This window comes from Desmodus rotundus, chromosome 10 (genome assembly GCF_022682495.2).
Source record: "Desmodus rotundus isolate HL8 chromosome 10, HLdesRot8A.1, whole genome shotgun sequence".
In the NCBI taxonomy this organism is placed as follows: domain Eukaryota; kingdom Metazoa; phylum Chordata; class Mammalia; order Chiroptera; family Phyllostomidae; genus Desmodus; species Desmodus rotundus.
This window is the reverse complement of record NC_071396.1, coordinates 82,899,663-82,916,771: the sequence shown is the minus strand read 5'-3', so window position 1 is coordinate 82,916,771 and position 17,109 is coordinate 82,899,663. Positions and strand designations below refer to the sequence as shown.

General features: G+C 41.7%; 1 protein-coding gene across 1 annotated transcript in view; it reads right to left on the bottom strand.

Moving 5' to 3' along the window:
- Nucleotides 1-2,114: 2,114 nt before the first annotated feature.
- The window catches only part of DSG2 (desmoglein 2), a 34,274-nt gene continuing 19,279 nt past the window's right edge, over nt 2,115-17,109 (bottom strand). Inside the window, exons 9-15 of the mRNA XM_053913284.2 lie at nt 14,682-14,947; nt 11,932-12,074; nt 11,403-11,630; nt 10,555-10,782; nt 8,010-8,131; nt 6,492-6,839; nt 2,115-4,884 (exon numbers count right to left, since the gene is read on the bottom strand). Of these exons, the coding sequence (XP_053769259.1) occupies nt 3,874-4,884; nt 6,492-6,839; nt 8,010-8,131; nt 10,555-10,782; nt 11,403-11,630; nt 11,932-12,074; nt 14,682-14,947 (2,346 nt within the window). The 3' untranslated portion in view covers nt 2,115-3,873. The remainder of the gene's footprint in view (nt 4,885-6,491; nt 6,840-8,009; nt 8,132-10,554; nt 10,783-11,402; nt 11,631-11,931; nt 12,075-14,681; nt 14,948-17,109) is intronic.

Here is a 17,109-nt window from a genome sequence, read left to right as displayed (position 1 = left end):
CATAAACAAATCAACAAACAAATGTTGGAGAGGATGAGGGAGAAAAGGGAACCCTAGTGCACTGTTGGTGGGAATGCAGACTGGTGCGGCCACTGTGGAAAACAGTATAGAATTTCCTCAGAAAACTAGAAATGGAACTGCCCTTTGACCAAGCAATTCCGCTGCTGGGATTATACCCTAAGAACCCTGAAACACCCATCCAAAAGAACCTATGCACCCCAATGTTCATAGCAGCACAATTTACAATAGCCAAGTACTGGAAGCAGCCTAAGTGCCCATCAGCAAACGAGTGGATCAAAAAATTATGGTACATTTACACAATGGAATTCTACGCAGCAGAGAGAAAGAAGGAGCTTATACCCTTTGCAATGGCATGGATGGAACTGGAGAGCATTATGCTAAGTGAAATAAGCCAGGCGGTGAAGGACAAATACCATATGATCTCACCTTTAACTGGAACATAATCAACAAAAGAAAAAAGCAAACAAAATATAACCAGAGACATTGAAATTAAGAACATTGTAACAATAGCCACAGGGGAGTGGGGAGGGGATAGTGGGGAGAGGGGTCTATAGGAGCTACTATAAAGGACACAAGGACAAAATCAAGGGGGAGGGTAGAGGTGGGGGAGGGAGGTGGGACTGGCTGGGGGGGTGGAGGGAAGGGGAGAAAATGCAGACAATTGTAACTGAATAAAAATAAATTAATTAATTAAAAAAAAAAAAGGTCAGCAGAGGAGTTACAGTGGAATCACAGTGGAATCCTGGAAGACACAGAGGAGGGCAGGAAAGGGAGCGGAGAAATGAAGGAACAGATGGGACCCAGAGAAAGCAAAGACGAAGATGGTTTAAACTCACCCACAGGCATAGCTGCCGGAAATAGATTAAAACCTTCCACAAAATAGCAGAGATTGTTACAGTGGATGAGAAAAAGCAAGACCTATCTAGATATTTACAAGGAACACATTCCAAAGGCATAGACAGGTTGAGGGTCAGAAGATCAAAGATACACAAACACGAAGCATAAGAAAGCTGGTGTGGTGATGCTGATTTCAACACCAAGACTATGACCAGAGATAGATACAGGCATCACATAATGATACAAGGGTCAATTCTGGGGGGAGAAACAATAATCCTAAATGTGTTTGTGCCTAATAACACAGGTATAACCTGTTTCAAAACACGGAGTAGAAAAAACTTAATGGAACAATGGGCAAAGCCACAATCAGTTGGAGATTTTAACATTCCTCTTTAATAATAAAAAAAAAAAAGAGAAAACAATTGGTAATGATAGAGAGGATTTGAACTACACTTAACGAAACCAAGGAATTCTGGTATGTTAAAGAGTTAATGATCTGAAAGTTATCTGAAATACCTGATTTCTAGGCAATACCTGATAAGCAGTATTTCCTTGTATAAATTTTGATGTAGTGAGATTGAAATATGGTCTGCAGATTCATGAAATCAACAAAAAGTTGCCCCGCGTGCCACCTGGGGAAGGAGCCCCGGGGTCCCAGGAGTGTAACACTGTCGTCTTCATGCTGTAGGATGTCTTAGTGAGCCAGTGTCATCAATATTTATTAATATGACAGCATAGTGCAGGCAGGAACTTTCATCTTTCCCCCTGTAAACTATGATAAGCAGCTAAAACAGCCCTTCAATGTTGGTTGAATTTCATGATTTCATCTCTTTGGGTCAGACATGGAAGCTTTTCCGCAGCTGGTCCTACAGGTACCTCCTGTGTTACTTTCTGGTCAGAAAGCCAACTTCTGTCCCTTAGGAACAAAGTTGCCAGACTTGGCAAACAGAAATAGAGCACCCAGTTAAACTTGAATTTCAGGTAACAGATAATTCCTTACTAAGGGACATACTTACACTAAAAAACCCTACTCAATATTGATCTGAAATTCAAATTTAATGGGGCCTTCTTATGTTCTACCCTACTTAGGAAGGGGAAGGTGCTCTTTCAAGGGGCCGGCTGGGCTGGATGTCCGCAGTTCTAATTAAAATACCAAAGTCCACCACACTCCTGCCCTGGGGGCGCTACCTCCCTCTAACCGCCAGCTACATTCCTCGGAAAATAGGACAGAGCAATAAAAAGATATGGGCAAAGAGTTGCTCTAAAGGTCTTTTTTTTTTAATTTAAATATTTTGATGATACACATACAAATATAGTTTTTCCAGGAATAAATGTAAAAACTAATACAAATCACCCATTTGGGAACAAAGAAACCATTTAGAAAATGTGATTTCACTAGACACATTTGACAGGCTAGAGTTTTCAAGACTGCTCCAGGAAGTTTAAGACCACGATTTGTTAGTTTTGTTCGAAGTACTTAGGCTATTTTTACGTTCCACACAGTAGTGGCATTCCTGTTGCATACTTGGCAAAGTGGTACTACTAAGTCTACATTAAGAAAAAAGCAACAACACTTACTAAGTAGAGAGTACAAAATTTAGATAGAAGAAGGACCTTCACTTTGGCCATGGACTTAAGATATCTAAAAATATTTGCCTTATACTCATACAGTCTGTGGGAGCAAAAAGTACCAATATTTTACATTACACAATTCAAGTCAATAGTATTTCTATAAATGTGCTATAAAAATAAATTTTTAAAGATTCCATTCACTAAGCAAAATATTTTGAAAACTCACAAAATTACATAGTATTTAAAATTTATGAAAATTATTTTGTTGTGAAGAATATTTATATAAATTGTTACTCATAGGCACATATACTTTGCAACTTGAAATAAATTTTTTTCAAGGAGCAATAGAAATACAATTTATTTATTTGGTCAAAACACCCAAATCACTTTTCAAAAAGGGGCAAGGATGACGTATAAATTCATGTCAATTACATATTTGCTGTGTTAAGTTTGAGACATAGAGTAAAATCATAACTTTAAACTCATCATTAAGGAAGTGATAAGGCCTTTCCATGTTCTGAAATTGTAAATTAAAGAGAGTGGCTTCTAACATCCAGTTTAATTCCACAATGATTGCTTTGGCATCCATGTCAGACACTGAGGATAAATAACAGCACTGAAATAAGCACAGTTCTTCTCACAGTGTATCGGGTCTAGTGGTTAATTTAGCTGTACAAAATTAGAATGTAATATACCCTGAGGTTTTATAAATAGTATATTATTACTATAAAAAGTAAAGTGATTTTACATTTACGAACTTTCCCCTGGATTATTCAACTGAATTGGAAGTGTTCAATACTTTCATTATCGAGAGACAAAGAAAGAGAAGATAGGTTATTTTTAAGGTCACACAACACACAGTTACATGCACAGAAACATATGTGTTTTTACCACGTCACTGTTCCAAAAGTCAATCACCCTAACAGACTGCAAGGCCTCAGGCCTTGAGGAAAACAAATATAACGGTCACCCAAGCTCTGTGTGTGTCTTTGGATAAATGAGTGTTGGCAATATGCTGGGTGCGGTAAGAACGGGCTGTAGAACAGCAACGGGAAACGTTGACATGGTGCGCAGAGGCCCCGATGGCTTCATGACTGCTCTACTGTACGGCTGGTGAACTGGACACTCCGTGCGAATCTGGGACATTCTCAGAAGCCAGGCTTACTCTCTGTTTAACTTGCTTTGTGAACATTGTTTGGCCACAACTCCCTAAAAGGCACTTAAGACACAGCGTCATGGTTACGCCCTCGGACTTCCCGAGGGCGTTTCTGAAGTACTCTCCTGGATGGATGCAGAGAGAGCAAGGTCCATTGTCTATCAGTGACCAGAGGTTTTACTTTTGTGTATGTACCTCTTATGTCTGTAAGCCGCAAGAAAAGGCAGGTCCATTGAAAACACAAACTCACTGCTCGTTCAACTCTGGGTCAGACTGTGGCTGACCATTTAGGAGTAAGAATGCTGCACTGTGCTATGCTTGGAGACTCTGGTGGACGACGTGGTGACAGTAGAGCCAGAACGCCCAGACTCCTCGAAACCGAAATTTGGCAGAAGGCCAGGGACTCCAGCTCCAGAAACCACAGTCTTTCTGGCCGCCATGGAGGTTTCAGCAGCAACCGGGTAACTGGATTGCAGGGAGGAAGCGGGTGTTAGCACCCTTTCTGTCACCGACACAGTCGGCCCCGCTGCTGCACTGGGCATGGCCAGAGTGGGCTGCACACCTGAGCTGGCGGCAAGGAAGCTCTCTCTTTCCCTCACCATAACATAACGCCCATCTGGCAGGTGCGGAGTGCCTTCCAGAGGACCAGACAGGCCACCACTAGGCTGTACAACCCTCTCAGTAACCATGACATTACCCTCATTAGCATAATGCTGGTCTACCAGGGTAGTAGCCGGGCCATACACCCGCTCCGTGACAATAAGGCCCTGCGGCTGTCCCGGGCCCAGGATCACAGTGCTTGGTGGTGGCACAGTGGAGCCTGTGGCAAAGGTTTCTGTCACTGTGACACTACCAGAAGCCAAGGAATTGGGGAGCAGTGTAGCTACCTTTTGATTCTGCTTAGAAGACACAGACCTTTCAGTGACTATTTCCTGAGTTATTTTCTCTGCATTTGCTTCATGCAGATGTTTTGGAACTTGAAAGCTACTACCAGAGGAGTAAGTATTCTCTGAATTAACCCTTGTTTGCTCGGAGAGTGAATGTGAAGCTGTTTCTCTCTCAGGTTTTGGCCTCTGCTCAATTTCCATATCCATATCTATTTTTTGACCCAAGCAAACTTCAGCTAGTGCCTTGAACTTAAATCCTAAGTCATTCAAGAAGTGGTCATCTAGCTCTCCTTCAATGAAACTGCAACAGCCAATGGAACCAGGTAGAGACTCAGTTTCTTCCTGAGAATAAACCAGAAGGCAATCTTTGGCTGTGTGATTGTCATCTTCCTCAGTACAACAGGCAGCTTTCTAAAATGGAATAAAAACAGAAGCATATGATTAGTGACACAGCTTCAGTGAAGAACAAGACTATATTCCTGCCCGAAATGCACAGCCTGAGTGTATATGCAAGGAGACATCAGAGAAACCTAAACTGAAGGACATTCTACAACACAGCTGGCCAGAAGCCTTAAAAGTATTAATATTGTGAAAGATAAGAAAGGCAGAGGGGACTGATCCAGATAAATGGAGATTAAAATGTCAGGACAACTAAGTAGATGCGGGACGCTGGACTATGCCCTGGACAGGAAAAACAATCGTTACATAAGACATCATTGTGGATAACTGGGTAAATTGCAGTTTGGAACATGTCACTGCTAAATCTCTAAATGTGCTCACTGTGCTGTGGTAATGTGAGAACACGTGCGAGTCTACATGTGTGTGTGAGACAGAGGAAGACAGGTGGGACAATGGGGCTCTAGGGCTAACATTTGGGTAATCTGGGTAGAGTACGCAGGAGTTCAAAATTTCTCTTCCTGCATGTTTTCTAGTCAGTTTGAAACGACTTCTGAATTAAAAGCTGCATGTGCATCCATAACCATCTGCTCTGGTTGGAGCAGAGAGGAAAAACGTATCAAAATACAACAAAGAGGGCACCAGAATGGAGCTGCGCAGTGAAACAGAAAGAGGGCGCTAAGTGGTTTCCCCTGACACTGACATACCCCTTTCTCCCTGTCAAGTTAATACTTAGGGGTGGGCAGATGACATGGAAGAGAGGGATGTGGACGGAAAGAGAAAGTGGGAAAGCACTTCAGTAATGTGTAACCATTTAGGAGACGGGGGTCAGAAATAAATTGGCCTCCATGGAAGCCCATTGAGGTATTCCTCTCAAGTGTCCTCCAGATGCATGACACTCCGACTCTGTCCATGGGACACACGGGCTTCATTCTCAAGAAAGGCACCCATTCTGCTTCTAATTCCTAATTCCGGAAGTGAGCTTCCAGACTGTAACCGATCGTCTTTCCTGCAACTTTCCTCCTAATTTTTTTGTGAACCACCTCCATAGTGAAGCCAAGGGCTCTCATTCAGAAGATGACACTCAAATGGACATCAGAGATTGTGTTTTTTAGGTCTCATATTTAAAGTCTGTAGGGAGACTGCACTTTCTGCCCCACTGCCATCTGGCTTGGTCATGTGACTCACTCTGGCCAATGAAATCCGAGTGCAAAAAGGACAGTGGCTTTAGGAGCCACTGCAAGGTTCTGCATGCTGTGTTCCCTGCACCCAAAGGATGGCAGCTTCCCAGGTACAATCTGGCATCTCGGAATGCCAGTTCTCCTGGCAGCTCTCTTGGCATCTCGGAATGAAGAGCAGAGATGCATTTGGTGGCAAAAATATGAATGTGAGAAAAAGCCTTTGTGAGAAGTAAGATGGTAGGGTCATTTGTCATCATCACATAATTCAGCTGACTGGTTCATTGGGTGATGTCTCTCTTCCCCCATTACCTGTAAGCATTTTCATAAAAACAAACAAAAAAACACCCAAGTCCCACCCAGATCCGAGGCAATGATCACCCTAATATTACCACATTCACAAATAAATGATTTTTCCCCTTGTACCTAAAAACCAACATTTACCTCAGTGAAATAACTTCTTAAGAATTCCTCGTTCACTGCAGCAGCAGCCGCTCGAGCTCCGGCCATGTCTCTGAAAGCCCCCGTGGCTCTTGTGGTCCTTATGGTTTCACCGCCTACGATGGCTCCTGCTGTCCCTGTCACCTGGGTGGCACCCCCAGAGAGGTGGCTTCTGTGTTCTTCCCACCTCCCATCCACCTCGGACATGTCATGCTGCACTCTGGTATAGGAAGCCGAGCTGCTTCCTTTCACGGTGGACTCTTTGACCGCTCCAGCCCCCGCTCCACCTCCGGCACTGCTGCCCACGGCTATGTTGTCTCTGTGATCCACTGTCAGAAGTGATGGCACCACCTGTGAGGACGAATACAGTTGGGAACTGAGCCGGAAGGACCAAGGGTCAGCACGGTTGGTAGGACCTGAGCTGAGTGGGCATATGACGGGAATAAGCTATTTCCACAGAAGCAAATTAGGAGAACTACTTTGGGTGGACTAACTTCTGTGTGAGTCTTCTGAAGAGCCATTCAACCTTCCTGTTTTGTTAGATGATTATCATCCAAAAAGAAAACAAGTTATTTAAATATAGACTCAGCTCATTTATTCTATTGGCACCAATTGTATTTCAACTTTCCTCTGAAGTTTAATGTCTTCTTTCTGGTTACAAAACTGTTATTTTTTGTCTAACCGGACGCATGGTCATCCCAAATAGAAACTATATGTTTAAGCCTCTATTGGCTCTAAAAATTGCCACCCAATTAAGTTCTGGTTAGTGCGGGTTCAAGCACAGCGGAAATGGAGAATGCATGTTTTGGGAAGTGTTCTTCAAGAGTGGTTCTTTACTTTTCTCCTATCGGCTTTTTGGAATGTGGGCACAGCAGCCGGTGTCTGTCTGGAGCATGAAGACAGCGGAGAATGGAACTTGTCCAGGGAGGAACAACGAGGAAGAAGCCTGCGGCCATAGGGAAATGATCGTGATGGCCTTGGGCTGCCCATATATTTATTTAAGCCACTGTTCCGAGCTCTCTGGCACTTGATGCTGATCATATCCTACTAGATACGATGCTCACTACAGATGGTGATGAGACCCAGGGTGAAGATGCAATAAAGAGACAACGGGAGGTGGTTGTTATGTAGGTAGAAGAGGGGATTTTGCAATCTTTTACGACTGTTATGGGGTTGTGGGCTTACATCTGCCAACCCTCTGTATTAAGGGAAGAGAAAATGCAGAAACACCTGGTTATGAAATATTGTTAATAATAAATATTTTCAGCCTAAATCTCCACACACTCTTGCTCTCCCTAATCTTTGCTCTGCATTCTCTGCAACACCAGACCTGTCACAGAACAGCAACACCACCTCAACTCTGCCCTGGCAGTGAGCACAAAATGTTTCATCGAAAGGCATGGGAATGACATCCGTAAGCCCCACTTTACTCTCTCATGACCTAAAATGTTAGAAACACTTCCCAAGGCCCCTTTAAAATCAGAAAAGGGGACAACGTCCACGGATATCTGATTATCTGACCTTGTCTTCAGGTGGTGCCCCTTCATTATTCCAAGGATGCAGCATCTCTATGGTGCCAGGAATGGGGGCAAAGCCTTTGGCACTCTTTCCATAGTGGCACGTCAGCAGAAGAAGAGGTACGACTGGACCGAAACAAAATTAAACACAAATAAATGGTGGGTCCCGACTTATTTTAAAATGTACGTTATATAATTTTGGAATTTGCACATCACTTCCTGGAGTTCAGCCTTCACTTATTACAGTTCTGTTTCTATTTTTCTTTTTTTTCACCCTGATCCAAACTTACCTGCTTGTCTGGGGAGTCACACCAAAGTCTACAGGCAGGATGAGGGAGTCGTGCAGATTCAGAGGCCTCGTCCCTCATTAAGAGGCTGAGTGTGGTGACTGAGTGGAACACCAAGACTGAATTCAACAGTATCTAAATCATCAAAACCAACTTAAACACTTAAATGTTTTGTTTTTTAAACCACTTTAATTTTTAATATGAGAATATTCACTATCCAAAAAAATATCTATGTGTTAAAAAAAATCGAAAGCTCCTAAGGTTTTCATGTTCAAATACACTAGAACTTCTATCCTTCACCAGTTCATCCTTGAGTAGATTTTGGCAAAAGACCCACTGAGGTTCAAGTTGACTATTTGCTAAAACAATTCTACACTAAAACCATTGGAATAACTCTAGAATTCAATCCAATCTCAGAGCTCCCTCCTTAAATGTGATTGTACCTCCGGGAGGAAGTGAAGGCCGGTGTTGGCCTCTTGATCCGGGTAGTAAAGAATTAACTACACCCTGCAAGCAATGCACCCCAAATCACAACAAGTTTTATTGACACTCCCATTTGTCATCTTCCAGTGATGAAGTGATTACCCCCTAGACTCTTTTTATGCACAATAGTTGACAACACAGTCACAGCTACTGTAATAAAAAGACTGAAATCAGCCAGTGGCACTTCAACATTTGTACAAATTCAACAAATATTCATCAAGTGTGTACCATGTGACAAGTCCCCAAAAGGCCCTGGGGAGTATGAGATGAGAAGGCGGTGCAAGGAACCCCCACATAACAGATGCAGCCTCAGCTCCAGGACCTCTCTACAAACTTGGGAGGCTGAGACAAGTCATTTCCGTTCTGTGCCTGTATCACAAAGTGGAAAGACGGTATAAAAGTACACTGTAAACTGTTGAGTGCTGTGCATTCAATTGCACATCTACTGATGGTTTTGACCAGCTCTGCCTCTGTCACTGAGAGAGCTGGGGCTGCCTCGAAGATGGTCCTCTGCCTATACTCAGTGGTCAAGTGCAGTGTTGGCCACGTGACCCAGGCTGCAGTCCTGTGCTCTTTCATGAAAGGAAACTCAAGGTCTTCGGAAGACACGCAGGGCAGGCAGGACTGGCTGTCAGTGTCAGGGGGCACGGATGCGCTCAGAGGTCCCACTACTGTTGGCTCAGGTGAAGGGCAAGCCAAGCAGAGTGTATGGGGGTGGGGGGGCTCTGACAAGTTGAATGTACAAAGCAAAGATCAATGAACATGAGATGAGTTTAGAAAATAACTGTCTCCATAATCCAAATTTATGCAGCAAACGGGGTGTGAGCGCCTCCTGTGGGCAAGGCTTATTCTAGGCACTGGGCACTGGAGACAGCACCCCTCCCTCACAGAGACTACCAAATGGGGACACCACTTAAGTGAAGCCAGTCAGTCAGAGAAAGACAAATACCACATGATTTCACTTACATGTGGAAAACAAAGACATTCATCCAATATAAATGGGTAAACAAAACAGAAAAAGACTCATAGATACAGAGGACAGACTGATGGTGACCAGAGGGGAGGAAGGCTAGGGGGATGGGTGAAAAGGGGGAAGGGACTGAGAAGTGCAGACTGGGAGCAGTCATGGGGGTGTAGAGTACATACAGCACAGGAAACAGAGTCAATAATACTGTAGTAACTAGGCTTGGTGCCAGGTGGGTGCTGGCAATACCAGGGGAGCACTCCGTAAAGTATGTGATTGTCAGACCACTACGCTGTTCACCTGAAACACAAAGTATTACTGAATATAGACTGCAACTTAAAGATTTTTTTAAATTAAAAAAAATTAAGCCCTGGCCGGGTAGCTCAGTTGGTTAAAGCATTATCCTGATATGCCAAGGTTGCGGGTTCGATGTCTGGTCCAAGGCACACACAAGAAGCAATCAATGAATGCATAAATAAGCAAGTGGAATAATAAATTGATGTTTCTCTCTCTTTAAAATCAATCAATCAAAAAAAAAATGGGGACACCAACAAGCTGTATGTTAAAAGGTGGCTGAAGATCATGCATGATAACCTTGGTTATTTAAATCAGGAAATAACACATTTTTATAACAAAGTTCTGAGGAGTGCTATAACCGATTTATCCATGATGAATTCTTGTTTCCCTGCTCACCCTCAAGTGTTCCAGTGGGGTGAGCAGTAACTGTGAAGAAATCAATGACTGCTATGGTAACTAAACACTAGTTGTGCCCTTAATTACTAAAAGAGCCAAAGACTGGCTTTAAAAATACTTACGTAGCAAGAGCAGAATAGCAAAAATTATTAGGGCGATTGCTGCAGGCCCCAGGCCAATGTAGCCTTCATGCAGTGCTCCCACACAGCCACTGCCCTCCAGGCACTGGCAAACCGTGAGTGTAAGGGTCTGTGCTTCAGGGCAACTGAAACCCTGATTATCAGAAATCAGGAACTGAATTTCACTTCTCCCAAGCTTTCGTTCACTCTGTTGTAGCAGCACACTAGTACCTATAATGATAAGAGGCAAAGAAAAATGAGCAATTACCAAGGAAGAGGCAAGATTAAATTACAGTAACATGCTTTACTGGCTCATAATAATTAGCTCCAGTTAGAAGTTTTATTCTTTCGTAACTGTTCGCTCTCTCTTTTTGCATGGCACAATGAATTTTAATGTCTCCCCTGCAGGGGAGGTTAAACTACCCACTTTTGGAGACACCCCAAAGGTGGCCTTTTGGTATGGAAAAGATTTGGTCTGTTTTCTCGCTGGCTTAGGATACCAAAAGGCACATAAAGTTGGTTCAGCTGCCCTGGGCCAGCGTAGAAGGTGAACAGGGAGGTGGTCTGGGACAGATGAGCAGCCTGAGGCTCAGGCTGGGTAGAGGCTGCAGTGGGCTTCCTCTGCCCAGTCCAGAAGGTCACTGTTCTGGAACCACAGCTGGGTCTCTCTCTGGGCTTCCTCCACAGAGTTGCTGGCAGGGATGCTGTTCTGAATGAAATAGAAGTTGAAGTCTCCTTGAAAGGTTCTGGGGGCAGCCTCACCTTAGTAGGTGGGTCCTGTAAGGCGCTTGAGGTGCAGACCACCACATTGGGGTCTTCCCAGACCAGAAGTGTCCAATGACTTTGCTTACCTTCTCTGTGTACGATTTTCCATTTTTCTGCCATCCCAGCGGGATGGTCAACGACGACGAAAGTCAGAGGGTCACTGTACGGGTACCCATCCAGGTCCTTCGCGGTCACGTTCACATACTGCTCGTCCTCGCAGACGTTCTGCACCGGGTCGACCAGGGTGGGGCAGTTGTCATTGATGTCTTCAACTGTGATAACAACAGTGCCAGTGATGGTTTTTCTAGGAGAATCTTAAAGATAAGAAAGAAAAAAATATATATATTCTGGTTATACTGCTGATAACAAACACAGTTTGAACTCTTTTGCCATTTGGATGAGAAGGGCACTGAGGAATTAGGAGCCTTCCTATCCTAGATGTGTTTTCATGTTCAGATCAAGTGAAGTCTTTTAATCCATTAAATAAGTAGAAATGTGAAGGTTTATCCACTGGACAGATTTGGTTTTTCTGTAAGATCAAAAAGATGGTCTCTGATGTTGGAGAAGAACATCAAAATACATACAGTCAAGAAAAATAGCTATTTAATAACTTACCTTCTGAAATAGCTAAAACCTTCACAGTGTATGTGCCATTTTGGACATATCTGGATTCAAAATCAGGAATTTTTACAAGTTTAATTTCAGATGTGACAGAATCCACGGAGACCCAATTGTCTCTATCTTCCAATTTGACATATCTGTTACAAAACAAACATAAAATTAATTTTGAATTAGGGATAAATAGTGAATCTCTAACATTTACAACTCTTTAAAATTTAGTTTGCTTCACTGTGTAAGTTCTGGTTACAAGTATTAGTATGGAATGTTTTTAATTTCTTGAAACCAGCCTAAAAGTGCCTCTTCACTGCATAGCACACTTACTCAGGAACCTTCCTTAATCCTGTAACACTCAAGACATACAGGCAAGGGCGGGGTGACCATCCTGTGCCTACTGAGATAGGAGGGTCGCAAGTTGCTCTGTGGCCTGTCTTACAGCTTGCAGTTTAGCCTCCCTTAAATTTGGGGTAAACCTTTGGAGAATAACTTAGTTACTCAACAAGAATCGGTGGATAAAAGTAGTCTTACACTCTACTGTTTATTGGCATGTTACCGATATTTTAAAATATCAATTTTAAAAATCAATGGCTGCCTTAAAATGGAAGTACTTTAACATTTTGGAATACTGTTAATTATTAAGAGCAATAGGCTTCTTTCAGTTAGAAATGGTTCAATGTAAAAACAATGTCGGTGAAGCGATTTCTGGGTTTCTTGCCTCAAAGCAAGGAGAATGATGTGGAAGGAGTTCAGTTTGGGAAAGGTAATAAGAATATCATGTCTTCAGAAATGTATGTAATTCAATACCATCGAGTTTAAATATAACAAAATCCAAACATAAGCCAAACATATGAGCAATTGGTTCATTCAACCAAATTGGTAATTTATTTTCTATTAAGTGGCTGTTTAGACACATTGAGTGGCTGGTTTATAGCAGTATTTGTGTATAGTGCTATTTAAAAAATGCCAACTATACACTTTAACTAAATTTTCTGCATTTTAATACTTCTACCAGTAAGTGATAACACAGTTGGATTTTCACGAGTGTTTCTGAATTTCACGTTTGGAATCGTAAAGCCTGTACTCTGTTGCTGTCCGTGCTTCCCACATTCATACTTATAATAATAAAGGCAGGCTCTTAGTGATAAGGATAACATTTCACACGTGGCCTCATTTAAGGAAGTTCCCATTCTTCTCTACGATAAAAATTAGACACCCTTCAAAGTCAGATGGCAGCTCATGTTATGCCAAATACCTATAAACAATTGATGCGTATGAATAATCAGTAAAATAGTAAGTTATGACAAAGTTAAGGAAATAATTCTTCTGCTGTTCTTGTCAGCATTTCTAAATAGCAACCACTAATTTGTTAGGGAAACGTCAGAAAATTATTTAACTTGGCTGTGCATCCCATTTCTTATCTGTAAAACAGGTTTGAATTGACCTTTGAGATCTTTCTCATTCAGTTCTGCAATGGCCTGGTAGAGAATAAAAGAAATAAAGAAACACGGTTCATGATTTTTCCAGGCAGAACATAACTTTTGATATATTCATCACTCTTAATAAAAACGGCATCCAAAATTAAATAGTTAGGTGGGAGACAGAAGTTTCAGTAAATAGCCACAGTGCTACTGTAGGATAGTTAATTAGCATGGATAAGCCTCGCAGTGGTCAGCAGTGAGTAATAACCATCTGGAGCATCAGTGAGGACTGCCTTGTTAGGGTTAGAGCCGTGCAAATAAAAACCGGACTACTGAACGCCAAAGAAGCAGGGTTGGTTCCCGTAGGTAAGGTGGGCCAAAAAGGGTCACTAAGACACTGCAGAAAACACAGTGGAGATGGCTTGTTAATATTATTTTGGGAGAAGGCTATTTGCTACTATTGGAAGATGAATTCTGTTAAAAGTAGAGTCACTAAAAGGAAAGAGATTGTTGAAAAGCTTCTTCAGGTTCACATTCCTATTCTTGCTACGGCTGACCACTACGTGAGGTGTTGGCACCCAGGGACACTATAGTCAGTGTCCTTACCCAGGCATAAGCACAGACAAGCAACCAAACAACTCTGACTGGCAGGCGGGGCTTCTTTAAATTCAGCCATAATCACTGTAACTGGGTTCCATAAATAAAAGTTTCGCGGGTTGTTCTTCCACGGCAGGTGTGGCTCTGTAATCTAAGATGCAAATTTACTTAGAAAATTTAAACTAAGGTGTCACTAGAGAGGGGGCACAGCCCAGGTGCCTCTCAGCACAGTGGTGGCATCTAGTAGGTCCTCAACCTCTGTATCTAAGTAAAGGTCACCATAATCAACACAAGCATAAAAGGATCATCAGTCCCTGAACCAAACAGCATGGTTTAAATGAGGAGTTACTTCCAAGATTTATGTGAAAAAGGAAACTGGTTTCTCCATATTAAAATACATTAGGCAACTATTTCTTTCAACCAAACTGGTATCAAGTGGAACTCGCAATAAAATTTCTTACTTTCTTACCTTGAATACTCTTTCAGGAAATGTGACAGATCTTAGACAGTTTTTCAGCCTTCACTAACTAGCCAGAGCTTTTTGAGGTGAGGAACCCAGCCTCACACTCAGGCTGCAGAAAGAATGGGGTCTAGGGAAATTTAAACTATAGACCTTTAGGGAAGTAGAATGCTGAGGGACAAGAAGTGAGATGTTCAAATTTCATTATGATTTTTGAGAACAGGCATTTAAAGTAATTCAGAACGAGGAAATACGGCACCACTGTCTCTTACTTTGCATGGGCTAGTTTTCCAGTGTCTTCGTCAAAGACTTGAAATTTTCCGATTATCGTGCTTTGGCTTGACCTGTCCATGCTCTCGCTCGTGTGAACTGAGATGGTGCTGCTTTTAAAATGGATGCCCTCTTTCACGTTCTTCACCTTGACTTGGATGGGAATGGGTGTCGGCTTGTATTTATTCTTAACTGACTTGTGAAAAGGTGCTTTATTTGTGACCATAATGCTAAAGTCAAGATGCTTCATTTCTTCATAATCTAATTCCTAGGAAGGCAAAATCAAAGGGACTTCTTTCAAAAGAGAAACCAAGTAGAACACACATAGAAGAACATACACACATGCGTACACACGTGCTTCTAATGTCAGATGTAACAACTTAACAGATGGGGAATGGGACAGCACTGAGAACTCCAACTCACTGGTAACAATTACGTGCAATTATAAGTCTGTCAATGTGATATTTGTAACCGTTAAGGATGATTACAAAACATCCCAATTAATTTTTTTAAAGGGCAAAACCACTGAAAAAAATTTAACAACTTGAAGTGATTTCTTTCTTAATAAAAACAAGTTAATGGACATTTGATATAAGTTAATATTCCATAAAGTGTGTTTCCTGGGTTTGTTCTGGTGAAAGGGCTACAGAAATAGGGGCGGCACCATTGGCTCTGCCCCGACACATTCACTGCAGTCACACGGAGAATCTGAAGCCTCCTGCAGGAAAGGCACTGTTACCTTTCTTAAACCCAGGGTTTTTCACATGTGTTTTAACAAAGAACCTCTCCACCCCCTTTTTAGCATAATGTCCATTAATATCTAGTTTGCTGTTATGCCGTTAAAGATGTCTCTCCCTCCAAATACTGTTCTTTGTGAATTGTGGTATAAAGTACATTTTATTCACTTTGTCACTGTATACAGATTTTATGTTGTTTACTTTCTTATTAAAAATATTTCTATAGTTTTCTATTATTTAGATATACTTACTTTACCTAGTCATTCTATTGCTAGGTATTCAGGCTATCTGTAATTTAATTTGTAGTGCTCTGAACATTTCTATACAAATTATTTTTCCTCTGTTGATCTACATTTTACTACTAAAAAAGTCAGCGTTTATTAAGTTCAGTTACGTGTTACTTCTAGTAGCTCTGGACATTTAGATGCACTAACTTATTGCTGGTTTCTCCAGCACAACATTAACTACATTACATGAGTTTACATGCATTACAATTCACCTTTGTTTTTGGATGATTTATATGAAATTTGTGTTCCTCTCAGTAGTGTTCTAGATGGGTAATGACTTCCCCTGCCCCCTTTTTATATGGGTCACCATGGTATTGGGACAAGAACACAACAGAAAATGACTGAAGAGAACATGTTTTGTGATTGCAGAGTCCTTGTGAAATTTTTTTTGTTTTACGATGCTCTTGTACTTAGCATGCTTGTTTGGACGGCATCATGTATGCTGGATGAGAAATTAAATCTTCCAGACAAATGTCATTAGTATTCAAAGACCATGGAGCGCCAAGACAACCCTGACATAAATGAGCAGGGTACAGGGCCAACAAAACTTTCGCAGTTTTCTGTCTGTAGCCTTTGCATGTAACGATCCAAGAGGGTGGGAAAATTTTCAGCATTGAGAGCAATGTATAAGGGCGTATATCTCTATTTTTTCTAACTGTCAACGTATTTATCATTTCCATTTTGCCATTTTTAGCAGTATTAAAGATTTTAAACTCATTTGTTAACAAAGCTGAGACTGTTTTTCATGCAATGATTTACTATCTTGATTTCCATAGCTTAAAGTATCTATTCTCCTTTATCTTTTTTTTTTTTTGGATAATTTTATTGAAGCATAATTTACCTTCAGTGAAATTTCTCCAGGCAAAGTGTACAGCATGACGATTTCTAGTAACCCTACCTGGTCTTGCAAACATCACTACCTTCCAGTCCTAGAATACCTGCCCTCAGCCCCCAACGGTGCTTTGTGCCTGTTTGCAGTCAATCACCACCGACACCCCCAGCCCTCAGTAACCACTGGTCTGCTTTCTACATCTACTGCTTTGCCTTTTCTAGAAATTTTGCATAAATGAAAGCATACAATATGTAGCATTTTGGCCTGGCTTCTTACACAAAATGTTTTAGTGGTTCATCCATGTTGTAGCATGTATTAGCACTTCACCCCCTCTTATTGCTCAATAGTACTCTATTTATGGATATAGGACATTTAATCCACTTACCAGTGGACGGACACTGGATTGTTATTTCAGTTTTTAACTCTTACAAATAAGAGCTGCTATGAACATTTGCATACAAGTTTGTGTGTTGTTTTTCATGGGTGGATACCCAGTAATAAATCGTTTGGTCACTAACTACTCTATGCTTAATATTAAAAAACCTGCCACTTTAGCTATGCCATTTTATGTTTT